General features: G+C 43.1%; 1 protein-coding gene across 5 annotated transcripts; it reads left to right on the top strand.

Annotated features, from left to right (window-relative positions):
- Positions 1-5,389: 5,389 nt before the first annotated feature.
- LOC103049931 (uncharacterized) lies at positions 5,390-15,946 on the top strand. Of its 5 annotated transcripts, none has more exons than XM_088129495.1 (7): positions 5,390-5,933; positions 6,012-6,483; positions 6,723-6,804; positions 6,970-7,052; positions 11,905-12,043; positions 12,782-13,036; positions 13,142-15,946. In XM_088129495.1, exons 2-7 carry the CDS (start codon positions 6,082-6,084, stop codon positions 14,350-14,352), a joined length of 2,172 nt encoding a protein of 723 aa, XP_087985621.1. In that variant the 5' UTR covers positions 5,390-5,933; positions 6,012-6,081; the 3' UTR covers positions 14,353-15,946. The 5 variants fall into 5 exon arrangements, with proteins under 5 accessions (XP_087985621.1, XP_087985623.1, XP_087985620.1 ...); XM_088129496.1 differs by having other exon boundaries at positions 5,394-5,509; XM_088129497.1 differs by having other exon boundaries at positions 5,390-6,483; positions 12,785-13,036.
- The last annotated feature ends 838 nt before the right edge of the window (positions 15,947-16,784 follow it).

Raw genomic sequence — 16,784 nt, 5'->3', positions numbered from 1 at the left:
ATTCAGAGCGATCCGGAGATTGGCCAGTAGAAAAAAAGCATTCCGGTGTCTTCGTTGGTTGCTAGGCAGACGTCCAGGCACAGCCTTCCAGAGAGGCGGAAAAGGAAAACGAAAGTTCCTTGGGGAAAACCTTGCAGGAATTCTGCGTCTTGGGAGAGGGGCGGCACTGCGGGACTCCAAAGAGCAGGTGCATGATCCGGGCCGGGCGGAGGGGGAGGGTCGCGTCCCTTTTGGACCCCGCAGAGCCCTCGCAGGCGGGGAAGAGGCGAAGGTCGGAAACCCCGAGTGGACTTGGCTCTGTGGCGTCCTTGGGGTGCTCTGAGCTCGGTGGTTTTCTTGCAAACCCGGCTAGGTAAGATCTTCAGTGCTGGCACTGAAACGTCTGCAAGAAAACAGCCGAGCTCAGAGCACCCCAAGGACTCCGCAGTTCAGCCCTGAGCGACACATATTCGCTTCTGTTGGAACCTGGTTCTGCTCCAAACGCCCAGCGCCTCTTGGGGCGTCTTAAAGGCGAAGACGCGTCTCTCCTCTGGGAAAAGGCCAGAGGTGCAAAGAACCCCAATAATCCCCCATTTCTTGTCATTCTCCAGCGCAGACATGAATCTTCACGAAGCTTCAGCGCTCCTCGGGTCTCCCGCAATAAACCAAGCTGGCTGCTGCCTCCTTTGGCGGTTCTTCTGGGGAACGTTGGATTCAAATAATGAATCCCTCTTCCGGTTGTGATAGTTATGATGATTGCCAAATTTAGTTGATAATGAATTGTTGCTGCTGCTGCTTCCTATGATGCTTCCTATGCTGAGCAAAGTGTGAGTAAGATGCAAGGGTCTTTTCAGGTCTAGAACCATCTCCTGCTCTCTTCTGTGGTTAGCCTTCCACCGAGCATGTACAGAGTGGAAATTAGGCTGTGCCTGTGGGCAAGAGGAGTGAGAGTCTGCCTCCCTTTCACGTTCTATATTTATAAGGTCCTTAGAGGGACCTTCCAATTGCTGGGTGAGTCTCTGGAAACTGCCTTTCTGTGTATCAGCTGCACCTTCAGATACTCTCTTTCCTGTCTGGTTCACAGCAGGCTTAACCTTGTTTGTTTTCAGAGACTGGTTAGTTTCTGGTGCAGCATCGTGTGCAAACGGGGATTCACACACAAAACACTTGAGTCCCAGAAGGGAAAATTCACCAAGGTTGCCACTAACCTGGTGTGAGAAGGTTGTGCAAAGGCACCTCCCAGGCGTATCACTGGCCCAGTTAAATCTGTGCGAATCTGGCCTCCGTGGGCCTGGAGAATCCCTGCAGACAAAATGCCGGCTGCTTCCCAAACCAGGATGTTGGAAGGAGCCAAACGTGAGACAGGCCGAAGCCTCTCAGTGCTCTGCCCAAGTGTTGGGGGGCCTCTTTCTCCAAGCACAGCCCCCCACATGAAGCTGCCTCATCTGGGGAGGCCCTTGGCACATCCAGATCCCCCACCCAGCCTCTCCAGGCTCCTTCCCAAGGATGCCCAGAGTTTCCAGCTTGAGCCTGAAATAAATTTCACCAGCCTTTCTCTCTAGCAGTTGACGCCTTCAACTCCCATCATTCTAGGAAGGGCCATGCTGGCTAGGGATGATGGGATATCCAGTCCCACCCATCTGGAGGGCACCTGTGTGGGGAGGGCTGGCCTATCTGGAGAGGCTGGGCTTTGAGCCAGTCCTCCAATCCCGAGGCTGGTGATCCTCTGTTTTGGGGGGACAGTTAGCCTCCCTTCTGTGTGGGACCAGTTTCCAAGGGGGGAAGGGGCCCCAGCTGCAAAATGGGCCCCTGAGCATTTACTCCCCTCCAGCAGAAAGACATTGTTGGCTGCCCCTTGCATGCATGCAGGGACACAGAAGCACATGCACACAGTCAAAGTTTAACAAGACATCTGCTGAACATGTTGATGTCCTTAAAGCAGGGTTTCTCAACTGGGGTTCCGCGAGAGGTCACAGGGGTTCCCTGCTAGATCAGAGTGATGAGCAGAGGCTGAACAAACCCCCTCCAACCTCCAACACTGGGTTGACCCACCGGAGTGCGCACAGACCCCGGGCAGGGGTGGGGATTGTGCATACAAGCAAGGAGGCATGCAAAGCGTGACCCAGGAGGGGGACTTGCCACTCAGCCATAGCTGCTCATGCAAGAGATGCCGCCAGGGCCTTCCTGTCCACTACGCGGAGCTCTCCTTGCCGGCATGCACCTCCCTTTCTGCAGGAGCAGCGGCCCAGGGGGTTCAGGATGGGTGCAGGAGATCTGGGGCTGGCCTGGCCTGGCCTGGGCGGCAGCGGCAGCAGGAGCCACCCACAAATGAAATTGGACGATGGCTTAAAATTAAAAAAGATATACACATAATAAATCAGAAGAGCGATGTGGGTTATTTTCTTATACTGGAATTGCAAAAGGGATTTCTTGGGGTTGTCACACGGGGGCCTGACAAAGATAATGACAAGAATTTTGAGGGAAGAGAGGAAGAGGGTATGAGAAGGCAGATGTTAGAACTTCCTTTGAGGAATTTAAAGATTGTTGGGAGAAAAAAGAAAGAATTCAGAGTTGGTTTATCTGATCAAGGTTAAAATAATGGGTTGCTATTTCTGGTGATGTTTAATGGCTTCTTGATTGGGACTGGACTTTAGAGGAAATAAGGGGGATCTGTTTAAATGGAAAGGAAGGATTCAGATTGGGCTTAATAGGTACAATTTGTAATACTTTTGTTGTTATTTCTGATAACCCTTCCTGGACTTTTGCTGTTTAATATGGAGAAATGATGTTTTAGAGACGGGCTTATAAAAAATGGGATGAGGTATCAAATGAAGAGGTGTTTGATTGTATTTTAAGAGATAGTGATAAGTTGTTAACGTTGATTATACCTGTTGGGGATGAAGGGGGGGGTTCTTTTTCCATTTTTCTTTCTTTCCCTTTTTTTCTTTTCCTGCACTTTTTAATTTTTTAAATGTATTTCTGTATTATGTGGTTGTATTAGTTTGATTGGTATAATATAATTTTTAATAAAATTATTGGAAAAAATGAATTCTCATAAAAGTTCTCAATAATTGTGTGCCATCAAATCATTTTCCACTTCTAGTGACCACACAGATAGACTTTCTCCAGTACACTAACCTGTTATTTCAGGACTCCCAATGCTGCACTCGTTGCCATTGTAACTGAATCAGTCAATGAATGCATACATACATACATCTAAACATACATACATTTTAGAAAAATTCCCCTCTCACCCCTATGGGTGGTACGTGTCTTCCTCCATCTCGGGTCCTCTACCAGGGGCCTGGGAGTTTGGGGGTTCTGCACAGTATCTGAGCTGCTCCTAGCCCTGCACTCTTCTGCACAGAGAGCTCTGATGTGGTTCCTGAGATCTGTTGGAGCCATTGCCCCAGCTTAGGAGTCACGGCCCCGAGTGCTCCTACCACCACTGATGTGATGGAATGGAATTATGAAGGCCACACTCAGGGAGGCAAGCATCCTCTTTCGTCTCCAGAAGGGCGAGGAAGAGATAAGAGGATGAGGCTGGCACCTCCCTGAGTAATTCACTCTTTTCACAGCTACTGTGGGAACAGAGTTTCAGTCTGGGAAGATTCTTGATAGAGGTTGTAGCTAATAAACATTGCTGAACTGAATCTGCATGGTCTCCTGGAGTTCCTTGGGCTAGGCCTGACAACTGGGACCACTTTGGCCTTGACTTTCCACATCCTCTCTAGTTCCTCCTTCAGGCCCTGGTACTTCTCCAGCTTCTCATGCTCCTTCTTCCTGATGTTGCTGTCACTTGGCACTGCTACGTCTATCACTACTGGTGTCTTCTGGTCCTTGTCCGCTGCCATGATGTCTGGTTGATTGGCCTGTCCCTAACCCTGCCTGTCTGTCTGGATCTGGAAGTCCAGCAGGATCTTAGCCCCGTTATTCTCCATGACCTTCTGTGGAATCTCCCATCTGGACTTGGGGGGGTCTAGCCCATACACTGTGCAGATGTTCCTGTACACAATGCCAGCTACTTGGTTGTGTTGTTCAGTGTATGCTGTTCCTGCCTGCATCTTCCACCCTGCCAATATGTGTTGGACTGTCTCTGAGACCTCTTTGGACAGTCTACACCTGAGTCCTGTCTAGTGTGGTAGACCCCTGCTTCTGTGGATCTGGTGCTTAGTGCCTGTTCTTGTGCTGCTACGATCAGTGCCTCAGTGCTGTCTTTCAGTCTGGCCCTTTCCAGCCACTGATAGGGTTTCCCAATGTCAGCCACCTCAGCTATCTGTCGATAGTACATCCCATGCAGGAGCTTGTCTTGCCATGGCACTTTCTCTGCCTGAGCCTCCTCCCCTGTTTGCTGCTGCCTCAGGCATTCTTGCAGCAGCTCATCTTTGGGTGCCATCTTACTGATGTACTCCTGGATGCTCCGGGTTTCGTCCAGGACAGTGGCTTTGACACTCACCAGACCCCGCCCGCCCTCTTTGTGGCTGGTGTACAGTCTCTGGGTGTTGGACTTGGCGTGGAAACATCCATACATTGTGAGGAGCTTCCAGGTCTTCACATTGGCAGCTTCCATATCCATACATACATACACACATACACACACATACACATACACATACATACATACACACACACATACATACATACTGTATGTGTGTATGTATGTGTATATATATATATATATATATATATACACACACACACACACACACACTCACACATACATACATACTGTATGTATGTGTGTATATATATATATATATATGTGTGTGTGTGTGTATGTACACATGTGTATATATATATACATATATATATATATACACACATACACATATGTATGTATGTATGTATGTATATATACACACATGTATGTATGTATGTTTATTCTCATAGATATTAAATAATATTTGGTGAGCTGGATGGAGGGTGAACCTGTGTTCCCCATCTGCCTGTCCAACACCATACCTGCTGCATCCTTTATGCAAGTGCCAAGCAAGAAAAAAACATCTACTTAAAAAAGAAATAATTGAAATAGTAATTATGAGAATAAGCAAACGGGATTTTGAGGGTTGTCTTCACTCGTGGGCAAACACAGCTATTTGTTAGTGTGCCCGTTTGCTTAGTTTGTGTACTACTGTACTTTCCTGTCTTATCTCCCCCGCCTCGCACTTATTTTCATTCTCCCATCATTAGAACTTCAGTGTCGCACACGCGTTTGCACTCAAGTTCTGCAGGAAACGGCCACCAGGGGGCGCCCTGGGCACCTAGCGGCTTCCAGCTTCAAAAAAGAACACAATTCGATCAGCTGTTGCAGCCCTTGGAAGTTTAGAGGAAGTGGTGGTGCTTGCCCAGAATCTTGCCTCTCTAGGAAGGAGCACTCTTTCTCTTTAACCCTTACACAGACAGGGGAAGAGTGCAGAGGTAGATCGTTTCTCATAAAGAGCAAAAGTAGCCATGGTTGCTCTCACCAATAATAACAATAACAGAGGCAGCGCTCTGTGTAATGCTGCTTATCCTGAAGGGGCGTAGTGTGGTGGGTATATATGCATGCAGACCCCCCTAAAGCAGGAGACAATGACATCATGTTATTCCCCCTTTGCTCGCAAGAGATATCTGGTGCCTGCAGTCCTGGGGAGAGGAAGGGGCTGATCTGGGGAAGCTGTCCCCCTCCTGTTGCTTGGAGGAGTCTTGGGGGTCTCCGGGGAGAGAGGGAAGTTTCAGCCGCAAGAGAGACATTTCTGTGCTGGAAAATTCCCACAGGTGGGCAAGGAAGCCTTAAGAGAGGGGTCTGGGTGGTTTTGGAGAGCTGGAAAATGGTTCTGGAGCATCCTGCCCTAAGAAGATGGACCTTAGACCTCTTTTGCTCCAGGACTGCCTAACCTGCCCTAACCTTGTAGGTATGCTGAGAAAGATGGATCACAGGTAGATCCTGATGATGCCTGTCTTGGGAGAGGGAGGTAAGTAGAATTTCCCTTCATCTGAGAGAGACTCAGATGGTGTTACTCCCAACTTTCCTCCTGCTCTGGTTCTTTCAGACAAAGCTGCTTTGGAGGTCCCAAAGCTCTCTTAGAACTGCTTTGAACTGGGCAGCAGCCCAGAGAGAAGATGGATGCAAAAGAGCAAGAAGGGAAGGGAGCAGGAAAATGCCTTCCTACTGTTCAGGCTGAGAGTGGGGGATTTGGTGAAAGAACTGGGCAGATGATTCTGGAACAAGACACCTTCACTTTGGCTGTACAGCACCAGCTGTTCAGGAAGTTCTCCTACCAGGAGGCCAAGGGACCCCGAGAAGTTTGCAGCCAACTCCACCAGCTTTGCCATCAATGGCTGAAGCCAGAACAGAACACGAAAGCTGAAATGCTGGACCTGGTGGTCCTGGAGCAGTTCCTGGCCATCCTGCCCACGGAGATGGCGAGCTGGGTGTGGGAATGTGGAGCTGAGACCTGTTCCCAGGCGGTGGCCTTGGCCGAAGGCTTCCTCCTGAGCCAAGTAGAGGACAAACAGAAGCAGGTGAGAGTATTTAATCCTGTACTAAACATTATTCTTGATTTTTTAAATGCTTCTATACCAGGATTTTTTAAAAAAAATTCCTAGCATGAGCAGACTTTACTACCTTTTCCCAGAAGAGATAGGAAATTGAAAACTTACTCTATCCCCACTTATGGGATGGATTCTTATAATAAAAGACAAGAGTGTGTTCATTCCTGTGTGCTGTGCTGCTAATCCTCCTTGCTGGTATTCACGTGCAGGGAAGGCCTGTTGAGGGAGATGCAGAACATCCAAGGCCAAGGAGGGTTTCCTGGGAGGATCGACCTCAGGATGTCTTATCAGGTAAGATGAGGTCTCCTGTTCCCCAGACAAAGCTCAACTCTGACTCCTCTCATCTTCAGGGACTGCTTTTGCAGCATGAATTTGAACCTGGATGAGTTTGTATAGAGTATCTCCCCAATAATATTTTTTGAAAGTCTCCTTCCACCCTCTTTGTCTCCCTCACAGGGGAAGGTATGACATCATTTGTACATCTTGAAACATCTCCTTTTCATGGTGGAGCAGAAACTGCAGCTGTGCCCCCAGCTCAGGTAGGCGGACTGTCAAGAAATGATATGTGCTGAGTTGATTTGTGGGCTTTGGGTTTATAAAAACACTTGGGATATAATAATCCCATTGCAGGAATTGAACCTGGTCTTAAGTATGACACAGTTAGACCTCCTCAGCTCAATCATGGACCTAGTGGAATAGAGGTAACCAAGATAGGACTCTCTTTGTATCCTGATGAAAAATGGTATTCAGGAGACCACACCACCACTGCCCCAGAATGCCAACATACATTTTAAGAGAAATAAAACCTCCTTCAGGTCAAGCTGGTAGCTTCATGGACCCATCTTTGCCATTTTCTTTGCAATTATAAAGGGGTTTCCCATTGCCTACAAGCCCCCATTGCCTACACACCCCTTCAACACTAACCAGGCCTAGTTCTGTTTAGCTTTGAAGCCCAGACAAGGAGGCCAGATGTTTCTACCTGCTGAGATAGCTCCGTCTAAAGCTGGCAGACTCCCTATTGTGGTATTAAGCTTTAGTTTATTAGCTCTCATCTAGCCAAATATTCATATGATAAACAGCTTCCTGGAATGCAAAAAAGAATGAAAAAGAGAGAGAGGGAGAGCACGAGCAAAATTTGGGCTATATGTTGTCTATTGATCCCACATTGCTTGACCACATTAAGGTTCTAAAGCTTTGGATAATCTCAACTTTAGCCCTTCAAATGGTTAAAAGTTGGCTTTTCTTAACTTGCACTAAGGATGGAGGTAGTTGTCCGTAAAACCTCTTGAAATATGCACCAGACCATACTTAGTGCTTTGTAAGATTTTGGGTAATCAAAGAAAGTTTCTGGTCTCAAAAATAAATTCAAGATAAGTTATTCCAGATTATGCTTAGCCTGTATTTTGAGAGGAGATAGGATCAAAATGTCAGATTTGAAGTTCACAGTAGAATATATTTGGTCTTGCCATTTATTTCTTGTTTTACAGTCTACGGTGAGGTTTTGAAAACGAGAGCAAAAAGGATATTTTCTTCCTGCTTTCTACAGAAAAAGGAGAAGGTTTAGACATTTTCTGTATAGACTTTGATAGGTGTAGCTTTCTTCCACCATAAATGTTCCACCATAAATATTTCTGATTTCTAATTTCTCCTTGAATTGTACAATTCTCTTTAGCTTCCTCTGTGCACCCAGAGAATTCTTGCTTGGATTCATCTTCAAGATAAATGTTCATTCCTCCCTTAGTTGGAGATATGCAGGAAGGAGTTGGGATTCCCCATCTGGGCCTTGAGTTTAAGGTTCCAAGGAAAGAGTGAAACCTTCTCAGAGGGACATTGTAGGAACTTGAGAAGGATATCAAACAGGGTGTCCAGGAAAAAATTGAGATATGAGTTGGATGTTGCCTCCTAGACCTTCTCTGGCCAGGTGATCCATAGGATATTATGGATGCTGGCTCTGAAGCTCCAATAGAATTAATAAAGCTAATAATCACAGGGAGCTCGACCTATTTTCTTCCACAAAATTTGGTATCCCACAAAGAAAACGGCCATTGATACCATTGCAAATATCTGACATCCTGACTTTGTGTTCGTATGTTGCATGGACCTCCAGACTGGTGGGACATGAGCAACAGTATGCTGCTTGCCAAGGGAGTTTCTGGCTCAGAGATCCTAGCTTGCATAAAAGATTGTGAGCAAGCTTGGGATAAACCTGGATTTTGGTTGAGCTTGAGTCATATTGGCCAAGGTGTGTCAAAAACTGGGCAGTGCTTATCAGGGAATGCCAGAAGTGGTATGGCTATGTCGGATGCTAGTAACCTAGTCTATACCTTTCTCTATTACTAAAATATCTTGACTTTTTTGACACCCCATTCTACCCCCACAGACACCCTTGTCTGAGCTTAACAGTGAATCAAGAATGTTTCCTCCTTCTTATTTGTTGTTCAGTCGTTAGGTCGCGTCCGACTCTTTGTGTCCCCATGAACCATATCGCGCCAGGCCTTCCTGTCCTTCACCGCCTCCCTGAGTTTGCTTAGTTTCATGCTCATTGCTTTGGTGATGCTATCTAACCATCTCATCCTCTGCCGTCCTCTTCTCCTTTTGCCTTCAATCTTTCCCAGCATCAGGGTCTTTTCCAAAAACTCCTCTCTTTGGATTAGGTGACCAAAGTATCTGAGCTTGAGCTTCATTATCAGTCCTTCCAATGCGCACTCAGGGTTGATTTCCTTTAAGATTGACTGGTTTGACTTCCTAGCAGTCCAGGGGACTCTTAAGAGTCTTCTCCAGCACCACAGTTCAACCTCCTTCTTATAAGAAGCTACAGTAAACCAACAGGCTGATCACAGGCAACCCAACCTTTGTCATGTTGGCTACAAATGTGAGATTAGATTAGTTTCTTGCGTACCTTATTAGGAACAAACAGTGGTTGATTTAGGAAAAGAACAAACTTGTGCTTGACCACCCATAGCCTTTTCTTTTTTCTATAATAGTCTTTATTAAAGCTTAAAAATACAAAGATAAAACACTAATATAAATGAAGAAAAATTTTAAAAAGAAAAAGAAGAGAATAATGAAAAGTGCAGAGAGAAAAAAAGGGAAGGAGAAAAAAGGGGGAAAATATAAAGAAAAAAGAAAAAATATATACAGTATATAAAGAAATGACTTTCCCTTTCATCAGGACAAGTGCAAACCATTTCAGTAACTTGTCACCTTCTCTAACATTTCAACTAAAGATCTCTTCATTCCATATCTCATCTTTTATCTGTTAACAAATAATAAAGCCTCATCATTCAGTCTTAATCAGCAAGTCTATTGAGTTACCAGAAATTAATTAATTAATTAATTAATTTATTAAAGTTGTCCCCTGCCCATCTCCCCCCAGTGGGGGACTTTGGACAGCTCACAACACATTAAAACAATAAATAAATATACAATTAAAACCTATAACAATATACATTCATAAAAATAAAAGGGAAAAAATAACAATGTATATATTTTAACCTTAATCACATAAATCAATTTCATATTCCTTTCCTTTTGTTTACACAGTAACTTATAGTTATTTTAAAAAAACAACAGCAAAAAGTATCTTCTTCCCATTCTTTATCTCATATCATAGCCTCGTCATTCAAGCTTAATCAAGAAAATTCTAAGAGCTACCAGAAACAACATATTGAAAATCTTGATTTTTAATCCCTTCAAATAGTATCCCATAAGTTAGTTTCTTATCATTTTCTCTTTGTCTCCTCTCAGAAATTCCTTCACAAGTTTAGCACTCTCCTTCAATTTTAACACCATAGCTTATCACTTTCTCTAAAAATACAACAAAAACCCTCTTCTTCCCATATTTTATCTATAAACAAATCTTTAAAGCTTCATCCTTTAATCCTGGTCAAGAAAAAACCATTAAAAGCTACTAGAAAAAACATCATATATATTTTAACCTTAATCAAATAAGTCAACTTTATATTCCTTCTTTTTACTTTTAAAAATCTTGATGTTTATTCCTTTTAAGTAATATCCCAAAAGCTGATTTTTTTTCATTTTCTCTCTATCTTTTCTCAGGAACTCCTTCATCAGTATAACACATCTGTTTTGTAAGTCCAAATAAGAAAGTTGTCCAAGTCACACTTCTGAGTTGAAATCCACACATCCAAGTCACTCTTCTGATTTATTATTTGTGTGTCCTTTTTAGCTATTAAACATTGGCTAGTTTCATGTATAAGTCCTGTGTAACATCTTTGTCTATATCATTCTTGTAGCCTGTCAGTTTTAAATCCATATCCAAAACAGCCTGATTCTCAGTGGTATCCTCTTCTATCCCCTCTTTTATACCCATCTTTATAGTAGCAGACGATCTTAAGAGAAAGTTCTGAGTACATTGTTGCCAAATATCCTTGAATTCTTCCAGAGTTAAAATACTTTTCTCCATTCTGTTTAGTGGGTCTTTTCTCCTTTAACTATAATCTTTAGTTCTAGTTGTTTCTAGTGACCAGCCTTCAAGGTCTTCTCTTATTATGTTTTTCTCTAATCCACAACATTTTCCCATGGAAAGATTTCTTACACCTAGATTCAAAATCTTCATTTATTTTTAATAGGATTTTAAACAACCCACAGGAAAGATTCTTATCATTACTTTCAAAATCTTATTTCCAGTCAATCTGGCCCCTTAGTCCATTTGTAACTTTCCAAAATCAATGATCTAATCACCCTTTTGCTGTTTATTTCAGAATAAATTTTTTTTATTTAAGTTCTTAAACTTATTTGAAACTTCTTTTGCTGAGAATTGAAGAAGCACCTGGTATAATGAAACTTGCCTTTCTGAAGGTTCTTAATATCCGAAAAGCAGTTAACAAGCCATTTCCAGAAGTGATTAAGAGAGGAAGTGGGCGAACCCAGTGTCTGTTTGAAGGCTCCTAACCACAGCTTAGGCAAGATGACTTTTTCCCAGCTTCTAGAGCTCTGAAATCCACCGGAGACTGCTGTTTTACTATCTCCTCATGGGGAGCCTCTGTAAGGAGCACTTGTGAGTGATCCTGGTCCTCCCCTTGATCCGGAGAGGAGTCTGGGAAGCCAATCCATTTACCAGCTCCTCTTTTTGCTGAGGCCATCGGTTCAACTCTTTGTGGATCCATCTTCAGTCTGCCATTGCTTCCCCGGAAGTCACCACCCATAGTCTCTTCTAACTTACTTCTTTTTCTGGAAATTGCACAGAGAAAGCAACTTGAACAAAGACAGCTTCTATACAACTTGTATAGCCTGTGCTATTACTGATTCCGTTCCCTATTAGCACTTAGTTTAGCACACCTCATCTCCTATTGTCACGGCTTCTAGTTTATTCCACTGCACACCCAAAATATGGTTTTGGGTACATCTGCTAATGTTTGCTGGTTTCAGGGTCCTGCACCAAGTCCCATGTCCCTGAAGGAGGTGGCTGTCAATTTCACGGAGGAGGAGTGGGCGTTGCTGGATTCTGGCCAAAAAGCCTTGCACCGGGAAGTCATGCTGGAGAATTCCAGGAATGTGAACACTCTGGGTAAGGGCCCCTCTTTGCTGTGGGTTCAAATAGCTGGCAGAGGCTTTTTCTACACTGAAGTTCCTAGTGTAGAATTCAATATTCAGGACATATTAATACTTTACAGGTAATCCTTGCTTTAGAACCACTCATTCAGCGACCATTCAGAATTATGACGGCACTGAATGAGCGGGACTTAACGACTGGTCCTCAAAATCTGGCCTGTGGTCACATGATCGCAATTTGGGCACTTGGTAACTGGCCTGCATTTCTGTTAGAGTACCCTGCAGTCACATGATAGTCATTTGTGACCTTCCCTGCCAGCTTCCCACAAGCAAAATCAATGGGGAAGCTGAAAAGAAGTCATAATTCATGGTCACATGAGGTCCTTGCTTAATGACCATGTGGGATTCGCTTAACAATGGCAGCCAGAAGTGGCAGAACTGCCATTGTAAGTTGGTGTGGTCACATAATTTTTCATTTTACAACTGCGCCGCTTAGCGATGGAGTTTCTGGTCCCAGTTACCGTTGTTAAGTGAGGCTACCTATAATACAAAATCAGACATCAGCTCTGAGATGGTTAGGTGCTTAAACTGTAATATACTGTAACTTTCAAGGAAGTATACAGAGAGGAAACAGGGAGTAATAGAGCAGCTATTCAATTTCTGTTAGAATTAACTAATTAACTAATGGGAATTTTTTCTCGGTGTTCCCCTCAGATTCAGCTTTAAGGTTTAGTTTTATTCTTTCTGTCTCAAGCAGGAAATGAGAAGGAAGATGAGAACTACCAGGAACCTGATACGGTGATGTCACCAGCAATCCACCCTGAACTGAGGAAAGAGACATTTGGGGTTCCGTGGAGATCACAAACACACCAGGAAAACCACTCTAAGCATGAGGAGGAGAAATCTTCAGGTTCTGGATGTGCTGCAGTCCAGGCGTTTCTCCTGACCAAATGCGTTCAGGGAAGAATGAGAAAGGGGAATTGGCTTGTATATAAAAAAATACGCAAAGGTAAATTGGATTTTCTCCCCCAGTATGGCATTGTGACCAGAGGCCGCCAGTATGAAAACAGAAAGCATGGAACCTATTTTAACCAACATTTCCCTCTCACTTTAGGTCAAGAAATCCACACTGGAGAGAAGCCATGTAGATACTGTCAACATAGAAAGGACTTTGGGGACAGCAGTCATCTTCCTTCCCATAAAAGGTTCCACCCTGGGGGGGAAATATATATGTGTGTGGAGTGTGGAAAGAGCTTCAGTGAAAAGAGATCCTTTACTGGTCATAAAAAGAGCCATCCAGAGGAGAAACCACATAAATGCTTGGAGTGCGGAAAGAGTTTCAACTTGAGCAGTCAACTTACTTCTCATAAAAGGATCCACACCAGGAAGAACACATATACGTGTATGGTGTGTGGAGTGAGTTTCAGAATGAGGAGTTCCCTTACTTTCCATGGAAGGATTCATTCAGGGGAGAAACCATATAAATGTATGGAGTGTGGAAAGAACTTCAGGTGGACCAGTGATCTTACTTCTCATATAAGGATACATACAGGGGAGAAACCATATAAATGTATAGAGTGTGGAAAGAGCTTCAGCAGGAGCAGTTCCCTTACCTATCATAAAAGGATCCACACAGGAGAAAAGCCGTATAAATGCCTGGAGTGTGGGAAGAGCTTCAGTGATTGCAGTGCTCTGTGTTCTCATAAAAGGATCCATTCCTCGGAAAAGCCCTATAAATGCACTGAGTGTGGAAAGAGCTTCAGCAAGAACAGTTTCCTTACTTCCCATAAAAGGAGCCACACAGGGGAGAAACCCTATCAGTGCACAGACTGTGGAAAGAGCTTCAGCCAGAGCAGTCACCTGACTTCTCATAAAAGACTCCACACAGGGGAGAAACCATATAAATGCACTGAGTGTGGAAAGAGCTTCAGCCAGAACAGTCATCTTACGTCCCATAAAAGGCTCCACACTGGAGAAAAACCCTATAAATGCACCGAGTGTGGAAAGAGCTTCAGCAACAGCAGTTCCCTGACTTCACATAAAAGGAGCCACACAGGGGAGAAACCCTATAAATGCACAGAGTGTGGAAAGATCTTCAGCCAGAGCAGCCACCTGACTTCCCATAAAAGGCTCCACACAGGGGAGAAACCCTATAAATGCACAGAGTGTGGAAAGAGCTTCAGGTTGAGTAGCGAGCTTACGTCACATAAAAGGATCCACACGGGGGAGAAGCCCTATAAATGCTGGGAATGTGGAAAGAGTTTCAAACAGAGCAGTCAACTTACATCTCACAAAAGGATCCACACTAGGAAAAAAAATGTATAAATATATAGAGTATATATTTACTTTAGAATTGGCATATATTGTTGGCCTCAGGTCTGCTGTATTGTGGTGTGTTTTATTATTGGTTCTTTTATGTTTTCAGCCCCATGTGAGCCACCTGGAATTACTATTTGCAAATTGAGTGGCTATATAAATTATTTTAATAATAATAATTATGATAACAATAATAATAATAATCAGCAGCTTCAGAATGAGGATTCTCATGACTTCCCATAAAAGGAGAGAATCCATATAAATGTGACAAGTGAGGAAAAGCCTTCGGTAAGACAGCCACCTTAATTCCTATAAAAGGATTTGGTCATGAGAAACCTACAAATGCATGAAATGTGTAAAGAGCTTCTTTGTTTCTAGTTTCCTTATGTCTAATAAAAGAATTCCTAAAAGAAATGAATTATAATTTTGCTACAAGAACTCATCCTATTTTCCATAAAACACTCCACAAAGGAGAAAAAATATAAATCTATACAGTATGGAAAGAATGGCTGAGAAGCCATCTTACTTCACATATATATTCACCTAGGGAGTAACCTAATTATTTTACTGTTTTTACTCTAAATCAAAGAAGGGGATATCATATAAAGCATGGTACATGAAAAGAGAACGAACACTTATTTTTACTCCCTTTAAAAGAAATAAAACAGAGAAGAAACTAGGTTTGTGCAAACATTCCATTTCTGGAGATGAAACATTTTGGGGAATTTTGGAATATTTCCATTTTTCTTGGGACCATGTGGGTCCAGCTAACTCAGCAGTTGACAGGAAGTAACCCTTCTGATGGTGCTTTGGGATCTTGGAAGACATCAGAGAGCCTGCAGAGGGGAGAAATCAAATCACTGTTTTTAATTTAAAGGAAACTATCCACACAACAGAGTAATCATTTAGATCAGTGTTTTTCAGACTTGAAGATGTGTGGACTTCAACTCCAGAATTCCCCAACCAGTGTTTGGAAAACACTGATTTAGATGGATGGAGTGTTGACCAAGCAGCACTGGTAGAGAACTTCCTGCACTGGAAAGAAACCAGAGAAGAAGATAAGTTTTGGAAATATAAAACTTAGGAGGAATAGCTTTCAAATCCTAGAAGAGCTTATCAGAAAACAACTGACTCAGAGAAGAGCAACCTCTATAAATGTCCATTATTTCTCTTTTAATCGTATACAACATATTGTGTGTTTTTATGTATCATAAAATGTTTTCTCTGGTTCTCAACATTTTCATATAATTTAAAATGTATTTATAAGCTGGCTGTTCTTTAATCCCTCTCCTAAAATCCACCGGGATATTTTAGACTCAACCAAACCATGGTAAATAGCCAAATTTACTTGCTAGAATTCAAAGTAATTCTAAGCTGTAATGATCTGTTTCCTGCTGGAATTTGCCTTTCAAGCTGTTCGCTTGATCACCGGCATGCATTTGGTTCACCACCTGAAAAGAGGAGATTGAAACATTTTGGAATACGGGTAGGTCTCAGTTAGTGTGGTTAATGAATCCCACGAAATGGTTGCATTATTTGAATTCACACTATTGTATTCAAAGTGGTATTTCTATGGAAAACGGGGTCACTGGTTCCAGCTTGAATGGAAGGACGCAATGAAAATTTTAAGCATAATTTTTTAATGTTTATTAATGAAATACTGTATAACAGTAAAAGAGGATAAACCCATATCCAAAGGGTGCCTGCTGTCTCCTGTATTCTGCTGTACTTCTTCCAAATGATGATCTCTTCTTTTTTGAATGGAACCTGCCTTTCCTCCATTTTGCACAAATGATGATTAGGGTCTAAACCCCAATGGCAACTCTGCATGTGCTAGCCTCAACTGCGCGTGTGCTAGCCTCGCGCTAACTGAATTTTGGGTTCCGTTAAATGCGACCTAGTATCAATTTATAACTTGCACGAAATCGAATTTCACGCCATTCGAACTCACACTAATCGCGGCCTACATTTCCAGCTTCAGGATCTTATCTCTTTATTCTTGAGGTATTATTCTTACCATAATACCCTGTAATTTAATATGTCTGATTGTTTGGGCTGATTGGGAATAGGGCATTCCAGCCTGTTCCTCAAGTTATTATTATTATTGTCCTGTTATTTATTTCATTTGGAATGCCAGCGTTCTGGGGAGTTCATAAGAAAACGCAAGTGAAAAATTGAGACATTAAAAACAGTTAAAGCAACCAATGCATACATGCTGATGACAAAAGCAATTCAGCATCAGTTCTTTTCTGAACTTATTCCATCAGTAGAGTCTCACTCCTGCCCAGAGAAAGACCTCTACCTTTTAAGGGAAGAAAGGGTGAGATAAAACACCTGCAGGCCTCAAGATGAGTCTGCAGGTTTCCTTGAGGATAAAACTCCTCTGGTCTGGATGTGAGTTGGACACAACCCATTGTGGTGAGGTGGTGCTTTGTGTTATG

The sequence above is a fragment of the Python bivittatus genome, unplaced genomic scaffold (genome assembly GCF_059951505.1).
Source record: "Python bivittatus isolate LINGU-HERP-01145 unplaced genomic scaffold, Pbiv_v1 ctg000810_np1212, whole genome shotgun sequence".
NCBI classification, from domain to species: Eukaryota; Metazoa; Chordata; class Lepidosauria; order Squamata; family Pythonidae; genus Python; species Python bivittatus.
The sequence above is the reverse complement of the archived record's forward strand: the minus strand, read 5'-3'. Positions and strand labels throughout refer to the sequence as shown.

What these genes read in the sequence shown, in the direction of transcription:
- LOC103049931 (XM_088129495.1), top strand. Translation starts at nt 6,082, where the DNA reads ATGGATGCAAAAGAGCAAGAAGGGAAGGGAGCAGGAAAATGCCTTCCT. An exon ending in CAGGAATGTGAACACTCTGG is followed by an intron (nt 12,044 to 12,781) that starts GTAAGGGCCCCT and finishes TTCTGTCTCAAG; the next exon opens with CAGGAAATGAGAAGGAAGAT. An exon ending in ATATAAAAAAATACGCAAAG is followed by an intron (nt 13,037 to 13,141) that starts GTAAATTGGATT and finishes CTCTCACTTTAG; the next exon opens with GTCAAGAAATCCACACTGGA.